General features: G+C 36.1%; 1 protein-coding gene and 1 long non-coding RNA gene across 2 annotated transcripts; both read left to right on the forward strand.

The window, feature by feature from the left end:
• Positions 1–2,617: 2,617 nt before the first annotated feature.
• Positions 2,618–5,240, forward strand: LOC114304653 (uncharacterized). The gene is made up of 3 exons (XR_003644100.2): positions 2,618–4,592; positions 4,670–4,762; positions 4,868–5,240. It is a non-coding gene; the product is annotated as an uncharacterized LOC114304653 (long non-coding RNA).
• A 2,051-nt stretch (positions 5,241–7,291) lies between these two features.
• On the forward strand, positions 7,292–8,933 carry LOC145805565 (ferritin-3, chloroplastic-like). The gene is made up of 4 exons (XM_082900725.1): positions 7,292–7,351; positions 7,591–7,656; positions 7,787–7,850; positions 8,803–8,933. The coding sequence occupies exons 1-4, from the start codon at positions 7,292–7,294 to the stop codon at positions 8,853–8,855; spliced, it is 243 nt and encodes an 80-aa protein (XP_082756851.1). The 3' UTR covers positions 8,856–8,933.
• Positions 8,934–9,477: the final 544 nt, after the last annotated feature.

A 9,477-nucleotide genomic window follows, 5' to 3' on the forward strand; every position in this document is an offset into this window, starting at 1 on the left:
GTTGACAACTTTTTTCGTGGATATGTACTCAGAGTTCTTCATTCCAAAGCCCTCTGTCACCATTACCAATTTATCACGGAGACTCGGTCCTTTGAAATTCTAAACACTGCTGCCAATGGTTTCTTCCATGTGCATACATATGAATCTCTATTTGTCCCTCTCGATTTCTTTTTTCTTATTCTCCAGCTTGTGGGTTGCGTTTGTTTTCTCTTTTGAAATTTTTGAAATTAATTTTCAGACAACTTTCGGCTTATCAAAACCGCTCATTACACGAAGAAGTAAGAAAGCGAGGTAGCATAAGGCGAAGTGGGAAGTGAGGTGAAGAGAATGGCGAAAGAATGAAGTAGAACCGTGAAGAATCGAGAAAGATATGAAGTCCGAAAGATGGCTTGAAGAAAAGTCGAAAATGAGAAGAAAAGTCTTTTTTTTTTTTTAATCGACTTTCGGAGCTCCAATAGCATGTAAAAAGAGAAAGAATGAGATGTGATATGAAAACTAGACCGTGAGTTGAATCCAACGTCATAAAAATAAGGCGAAACGAAGTTATGACGAAGGAGATAGAAGGGCTTGAAGTGGTGGTTGCTGGTAGGAAAAGGATGGGTTTGCATCTTTCTTTGAAATTTGAGGTCAAAATGTAATTTTTTTAACTTTTTCCGTTTCAAATCTGACGGCAGGAGCAAAATTGATAGGAACTTAAATAATATAGGGGTACGCGTGAAAATAAAAATAGTTTACAGAGTCATTAAAAATCGTGACACAATATAGAGGTAAAAATGAAATAATCTCTTAACTTTTTAGTGGTGGTGCTTTTGAGGTAGTCACAAGGTGTGAGGTTTTGGGCATGTTAATATAACTCGTTGTAACTTAAAAATTAATAATAATAAAAATAAAAGTTAAAACACTCTTTTTTTATTTTAATTTTTGGATAATTGGTTTTTTTTTAATTTTTTTTAAAATTATATTTTTCATAATAAATTGTTAGTAAGTGTACCAATCAATTTAATACAGAGTTTCAAATTAAAATAATTATAATCTGAACTAAACACCTCCTTTGTAGTGGTGGTGATTATGGGGGGATGGAAAAATTAGTGTTATTTCATGAATTTAAAGGAAGATTTCTATAATTATCATAAATCTCAAAGAAGATTAACATAGTTTATTTTATTTAAAAAAAAAACATTATAATAAAAAATAGGAATTGGCTTCCCTCAAGTTTGTGATTGGATTAGAGGGTACTATTGGATCCTTGGGGGCCCACTATGTGTCTTGTTTTGATAATCTAAATTGTTCAATATGTAGAATTCATCGAGTGCTATATACCTGTAAAAAATCAAGTTAATCGAATATCGATAGCTACGTGATCAAATCAGCTTTGTATAAGAAAAATATACGGTGAAAAAATAAGCATTTGATAGAAATTTATCGATGAGATAACTATCGATATCTGATCAAAGTGATTTTCTACAAACTTATATTAATCGATGAGTTTTACATATTAAACGATTCAGATTATCAAAACGAAACTCATGATAAATCTTTACAAATCTAATAATACTCTTAATCCAATCACGAATTGAAGAGAAGCCCAATCTTAAAAACTGCATAGACAGAGCATTAGAGAACGAAAAAGCGGGGTCTTATAATTAGGGATGGCAATTTGAACCCGGCCCGACGGGGACCCGACCCCCCGACCCCAAATTGAGTGGTTTTTCCCTGAAAAATACCCCCGACGGGCCAGAGATGGTATTAAAAATAAATCCCCGATGATATTCGGGCCGGGGATGGTGATATGCGCCCCAGCCCCGCCCCAATGTATCCCCAAGAAAAGTCCTGTATATATATATATATATAATATATATGTTGAACTTTTGGTTTGTTTATATATATAATATATATGTTTAACTTTTGGTTTGTTTATATATATAATATATATGTTGAACTTTTGGTTTGTTTTATTTATCTCCATCTTCTAGGCTGAGAGAGACACCACTCACACACACACACAGTCGCTCTCTCTCTCTCTCTCTCTCTCTCATCAAATCTAATCCCAACACACTCATCTGAACCTCTGCTATCCTCCTCCGATCTCCCTCATTGCCGATCTCCCTCCGCTGTCCTCACCGCTGATCTCCCTCACTGTCGTTGCCATTTCATTGTCCTCCTCCGCAGTGCCTTTGCCGATCTCTTCGCCGCCGCGTTGGTTCTTTCTCTAGTTCTTTGGTTCATCTCATCTCTTCGAAGCCCCTGTGGTTCATCTCTTCGTCGCCGCCGCTGTGCCTTTTCCAATGTCTGGTTCATCTTTGGTTTTTTCTCTAGTCAGATCTGTGTTTTTTTTCATAAATCTAAGGATATGACTGAAGGTAAATGTATGCATAGTGTTAGATCATCTCTGTTTCTTCTTTATTTTTCTCTATTTTCTTCTTGTTGTTTACTGTTTGTGTTGTATATTTGTTCTTCCCTCTGCCTCAAAAAAAAAAAAAAAGTCAGGGATTTTTCGAGGTCGGAAAAACCCGATCCCCGTTGGGGGGCGGGGGCGGGGGGGGGGGTTAATGGGTTCCCCGTCGGGGATCGGGGACGGGGAGTATTTTACATTCGGGGATTGGGGACGGGAAGTGTAATCACTACAGGAAACGGGACGATTAACGGCGTTTTACTAAACGTCATGTTTGCTAATTTTTAACGACGTTTTTTAATCGTCGCATATTTTTTAAAACCAAAACGGCACCGTTTCAGTTGAAGGCGTTTAAAAGCGCCTCCGAATGCTGTAGGTACACGCGCCCCTTTATGAAACCCTTATTTTCGAATCTGAGTCCAAAGTGTAAGCAATTTCGCGCACATATCTCTCTCTCTCTCTCTCTCTCAGCGAGGAAGAAGACGGAGGAGATCAATCGGCTGTTCTTGAAGCTTGAATATATAACACTGAGTCTTAGCTTGAATACGCACACATCTCTCTCTCTCTGTCAATCCTTATACGCACACATTTCTTCATCGAAGCTCCATCTGCACCTGCGATTTCGAAGCGATTTGGAAGATTCAGATCGATTTCGAGATTCAGAGCGATTTCGAAACTCCATCGCCACCGTCATCTGCACCGGCGAGGTAGCGAGCTCCACCGTCTCTCTCTCTCTCTCTAGATCTATGAAATCAATGTTTTGAAGGCATTCTTACTTGAACCTCATTTGCAGAGATTCAGAGAGAGGCATTCTGACTTGATCCTCATTTACTGAACTTTAATCGATACTCTCTCTCTCTCTCTATTTCTTTCGAATTTTACTGCATGTATAACATTTGTATACATCAATATGTGTGTTTGTTGAATTGTTGAATTGATCTGTTAGGTTCTTTTTTGAACTGAAAGAAACTTCTACACTATTTTTCATACGACAATTTGGATAAATAGGACACAATATTGGGCCAAAAAAGATGATAGCTCAACAAAAATTTAACCATAATTGTGAATCAATATTCCGGAAATACATATTAGATCACAGAGCTACAAAACAAACATTTGTTTGCCTGTGTTCATGTAATTACCTATATATTCACCATTTACAAATGCAACCATTGGTGGCCAAGGTTTGCTATTTGTAGGACTGGGTTAATATCAGAACGCATTGGTAAGTCACGGCAATCAAAATGTATAATGCAAGATGAATTCAAAAAACATGTCAGATCTGTGGAAAGTTTAGAAAGAAAATTGTGAAAGCTGAGCAAGATAGAATTACCTGGTGTTGTACCAAGCATAGTCTGAGGTATCTTTAGTCAAGCTATAGAGCTCCAATGGAGACTTGCTTTTTAGTTGTAATTGGTGTATGTTTGGAATACTTTCTTGGGACATTTCCCATTTAAGATTTTGTGCATTGTTTGATGGATGGAAATTCCTTGCATAAATATGTGTAGGAAGGTGAGTGTCATTAGCAACATATGAAAACAAAACTTTGAAGAGAGGACTATCATTTAAAATTTTGGAAGTACAGATACACAGTTGAAGTGTGTGTTTTTTTTTAGAAGGGCACAGTTGGGGTGTTAATTAGGCAGTTTAACCTCTGCTAGTTGGACTCTTTTCTACAAATATTTTGTGCAAAATTTAAATAGATTTTTCTGCATATTTTATTGTCTACTGTCACAGGGGTAAATGGATTTGCATTGGCTTGCAGAACTACTATCATCAAATTGTCTTGTGTTCTCTATTGATTCTTAAAAACCTTGCTTCCCACTTTTTTCAGACATTCGGAACTGGATTCGCAACATTGAACAGCATGCTTCTGATAATGTCAACAAGATACTGGTAGGGAACAAGGCTGATATGGATGAAAGCAAAAGGGTATGTGGTTTGTTTAAACCTCTGTGTGTGTGTGTGTGTGTGTGTGTGTGTGAGCCCCTGCTCCCCTTCACTTCTTTTTATATCACTTAAATTGCCTTTGATTTCAATTCTACTAGTTCAGCTCATGTCTTCAATTTAGTTCCATTTCAAAGTTTGCTTGTGAACCTCTCGAACCTGAAAATCTCTCCTCATAAAATCTATGTATGCTGTGCCAACCTCTAAGGGCCAAGCACTTGCAGATGAATATGGCATTAAATTCTTTGAAACTGTAAGTACAACACACTTAAATTCTCTAAAAAATTTATCAACCGTGTCCTTTTTACTGATTAAACTTGCCGTTTACAGAGTGCAAAGACAAATCTTAATGTTGAGCAAGTCTTCTTTTCAATAGCTAGGGATATAAAGCAAAGGCTCGCTGACACTGACTCCAGGGCAGAGGTATTTGAATCACATGACACGTGTCTTGTTTTTTAATTAAGAATTTCACTTTGGGGTCACTCTGTTCTAAAGCGCTGAAAACTACTTACAATTTGTGTTTTGCAGCAGCCTCAAACTATCAAAATCAATCAACCGGAGCAGGGGGCTGCAGGTGGTCAACTTGCGCAAAAATTAGCTTGCTGCGGTTCTTAAACAAACAAGTTATTGCAGGAGCAATGGTAACGTATTGGAGGCTGCTCTTCGGAGAAAACCAGAATGAAAGAACTAATTATGATGGCAAATATAATGCGTACTTATAACTTTTTCTGAAAGTCAATTCTTTCCAAGCTTGTTTTTGTGTGCATTACAGCTGGATTTGGATTTGTTTACAATCAGTGTTTTGAAGGAGTTTTTAGAAAAAACCTGGTAAATCTAGTTGTAGTGATAGACAAATTTGTAGTTTATCTGTGTTGCATCTATAATACATATAAATGTTGACATATATTTGTATCTGTTTGTCTTTACATACATATATTAGGTTTGTGGATACCATATTCTGAATCTGAGTAAACAAAATTTGAATCTTACCTACTTTATAGTTGATTCTGTTATGGAAAAGAATGCAGAGTATGTGGGTTATTTATTGGAAATTTGGTGTATTAATTTTGTAATGGATATGGTATCGGAATCGCAGAAGAAGAGGCATTGCGTGATGGGGGGAGATGTATATGGAGTGGTAATGGTTCCCAATGAGCGGGACCTCCTCGACAAGGATCACTCCTTCCACCTTCTTCCTTTCCAACCTCCTCGCCTTACTAAACATATCCAAGTAAGTAATTTATTAATGCATACCATACCCCTTCTTTTTCTTTTCTTTTCTTTTCTTTTCTTTTCTTTTAATTGTTCTGTCTATAAGTTAGTTTGTTTCAATTTGGAAATTGGATCTGTTAATTTGTTTCAATTTTCTAACTCACGCACTCCCTCCCTCCCTCCCTCTGTGTTTATGCTTGATTATTGCTGTTATTTTATTATATCCAAATATGCAGCCTAATTGATTCTTTGAATATTCATATTCATATTCATATTCATATTCATAATCTTATTCATATTCTTATTCTTTCGTTTGGATTACGAGAAAATAATCTCACTTTTCACTCTCACATTAATTCTTTTATTTATTTTTAAATTTTTATTCTCTCTGCTTTCGATGATGATATTAGGGATTTCAAAAGGTTTAATTTGTGAGTTCCATTCTATGCCCACTTCCCCCATCATCCTTCTTCAAACGCATAAAAACACACTTTACATACTGTGACTCTGGGTATTTTGGCTCAACAACATGCTCGCTCAGATTTCAGTTTTCAATTTTTTCTCACTTCTATTCTGTGGCATTTCATTTTTGTTACCAACCGTATGCTAGAATATAATCTTCTTCTTTGTCTTCTAATAAATAATATGATTAGATATTAAACACAAGTCTGATTGTATTAGTTCCATTATTCCTTATCTGTTATAACTCCTGCCCTTTATTCTTTTGGAATATATGAATATATAATACATCTATAGGTAGGTAGGTATACATAAAGTTGTTTTCATATTTCGTGTACCAAAATGATATAGGAGGCATGCTTTATCCAAATGAAAAAGAAATGATTTGTTTTGGTTCAGGATTTTCTGAGGACTAGAGAAGTTGGTGAGTTTCTTAGTGGTGCTTTGGCTGGGGCTATGACCAAAGCTGTTCTTGCTCCTCTTGAAACCATCAGGTTTGCTTTGCTCCTTTTTCTAGCAATTTCTTTTGCATACCATCCAGAAAGAATGCACTTGCATTCACTACTGCATTTGATATTCTTTTTTACGTATTTGTTCTATTAGCATCTCCAAAGCTTATATACCTTCCATGTTGAATTGAAACCTGTCTCTGTGGAGCTATTTTCAACTGACTTGGGCTCTTATCTGCTATGTAACTACAACTTTCCTGGTTTCCAGGTGTTTCTAAGCCTTAACCTAGCTCAGTGTTACTTCTATTTTTGAAGTTTGGGACTCCACACATGGCTTTGCATTCACCATTCCAGTCCATTTGGGGACAATTTTTCATTTGGGTCATGGGCACTATTTTGGAACATGTGTTTGTTGGCCTTGCCATTATTCTTGTGGAACATTGCTTGGTCTGAAAACCCAACCCGATTTCATGAAAACAGAAGCATAACTAAGTATTATTATTTGGATTAAAGACCTAGGATAACAATGACATCTTAGCCTGTTGTTTTGGGAAGTAGCTATTTTAGTTGATTTTTTAGTTTTTTTTTTAAAAGACGTGCAAAGAAGTAGAGAGAAAAGTTGACTTTTTGGTAGTGACCTTTTAGCTATTTTAGTATGTTCCCAAACTTGCCAAGTGCTTGTAAAATTGCCTTTGTTTTGTGGTTTTGCTGTTCATGGCATGTCAATTTGTGTACTCATACTCATGAACCCTTTATTTTAAAAAAAAAACTGATTGAAACCTCTGTATCTTAAGTGATTGATACTGATTGTGGCTAATTTGTTGATTTAGCAATGGAGCTTGCACGGTCTTTGGAGAAGTTGACAAATGAAAAACTTCTGAACTTGCACGCTGTAAGACATTCCTTTTGTGTCTTGTTTACTTGGCTCTAGTTCTTGTTATAGTTTTCATTCTTTTTAGGCAGTTCTATATGACCAATGGAGAAAATGTCCCAGGAGGTTGTATTACATTTTGTGACTCCAAGGATCGAAAAGTTGATCTATGTAATCCAGTGTGTTTGAAATTGCTTACTGTCGTTATTCTAGTGTGAAGTTGAGGTATTGGTTATTTACGACATTAACTGTGACAACAGGTAACAAGCCAGAACAATGATGCTCAGTTGACAGATTTTGTCGAAAGTGAATTTTTAACTGAGCAGGTGAAATGCAATTTCATTTGTTCCCATTCATCTGAAATTTCCTTATTTCCTTTTAGAAGATAATTGTGTCACTTATGTAGCATGATATACTGATTTCTGGGTTCATTCTTTTTCTTATTATTATTATTAGGTGGAAGCCATTAAGAAGATGTCAGAATACGTTGCTCAGTTGAGGAGAGTGGGCAAAGGACATGGTATGAATCCAAATTCCTCACACCTTGATCCCTATTTTAATCCATTTTGTTTTGTAATTTTGGCCTTGTTGGAGCAAATGCTAAAATGCTAAAATGGATAGTGAAAGAACACCATATTTGGCATGACATTGTATAAGAATACCAAATTTGAGCACCATAAAGTCTAAGAACCCATAATACTTCACCAGACACTTGATGTGGCTTAGATTTAATTCTTGTATAGTGGTAAACCATACTTGAAATGAATATCAACCATTCAATACTTATTCTGATTAAATTTTTTGGGTACCTAGCAGTTGCTGTTTTAGATTTAGTTCATGTGTTTGCTATTATTTTTATTTACAGAGTTTCCGAGGAACTTCGCAAGGACTATGTTTTCGTTGTTGTAGATTTGTGCAGAAACTTTTAGTTGAGGCTTGAAAAATAAGGTTGAAAACTTGAGAGGAGTGAACCAATGGCTGGGCAGATTTTGCTGAGGCTTGAAAAGGGCAATAATTGCAAGATAAAAAGAAGAAAGAGGTGGGTGGGGGGGGGGAATCTAGGAATCACTCCCAGAACTGGGCATCACACCTACTGTTAGAATTGTATCACACTAATTCAAAGAAGCTATAAAAGCTCTGAAGATTCTCTAAAAACTTGACTCTATTAATTAAAAATCATTACCCGGCTTTTGTTCCTAACCTGCTCTGCTTTTAAATAGCTTGTTTGTGTTGTAAATGCCTACTTTTCCTTTTTCGTTGCTTCTGTTTTAGTTTATTATACATTTTTTAAAAATCTTTTATCTAGTTTGTGAGTTTATTTGGAATCCGATAAGCTTACAGTTAGTAGCGGGCCAATGCTAGATCAGATGATTTGGAAATTTGAGAGATTAAATCTATATTCCTCATTGAGTTGAGACATTTTATTTCGGATTGACTATTGAGTGAGTTCATTCTCTCGTCTCTACTTGTAGCATCCATTCTAGGGAAACCTACATGGATCTCAAAAGCCACACCAGAAGGCTAAATAGGTAAGTTTCTTCAAAAGGCGGTGCTCTCTATGCCCTAGGTTTGATTCATGCAAACCATGGGGAGGGTATCAAACAATTTCTTCGTGATAGCCTATGCAGTACCAACATAGAGGTGCTTGCTCTCTATAATCTATTATTCGGTTACTTTTATTTAATATTTTTCTCAATTAACCACAAGATGAGTATTATCTCATCAACTTTGCTATTGTTTCAGCTCAGAAGCAGTTAATTTTGTTAGGAATCAGCTTCGGCAACACGGAGATGTTCAGGTAAAAAATTTGCCTCAATTCTGGTATACCAGTGTTATGGTTTACAAAGTTTTAACTTCTTTTGTTCTGATTTTTGTTAGCTTGTGAGGCGCTTGGAAGAGCAGCTCTGGTAATAGATGCGTGGATGTTTATTTTTCTTGCACAATGCTTGATCATACCTGCAAATTTTGCCATCTAGATGGCAAAATTTTAGAGACATTAGATCTCGAATCGATGTTAGTTGGGCAATCATAAATGTAGTTGAACTTGACATCTATCAGTAGAAGTCCTCTCCACCTCTATTTTTTCTTCGTTAGTAAAAATTGATGCTTTTGATTAGTGATTGTATTTGATGCCCAATCATTTATGT

Source organism: Camellia sinensis, chromosome 13 (genome assembly GCF_055761805.1).
Source record: "Camellia sinensis isolate YWXY chromosome 13, ASM5576180v1, whole genome shotgun sequence".
Lineage (NCBI taxonomy): Eukaryota > Viridiplantae > Streptophyta > Magnoliopsida > Ericales > Theaceae > Camellia > Camellia sinensis.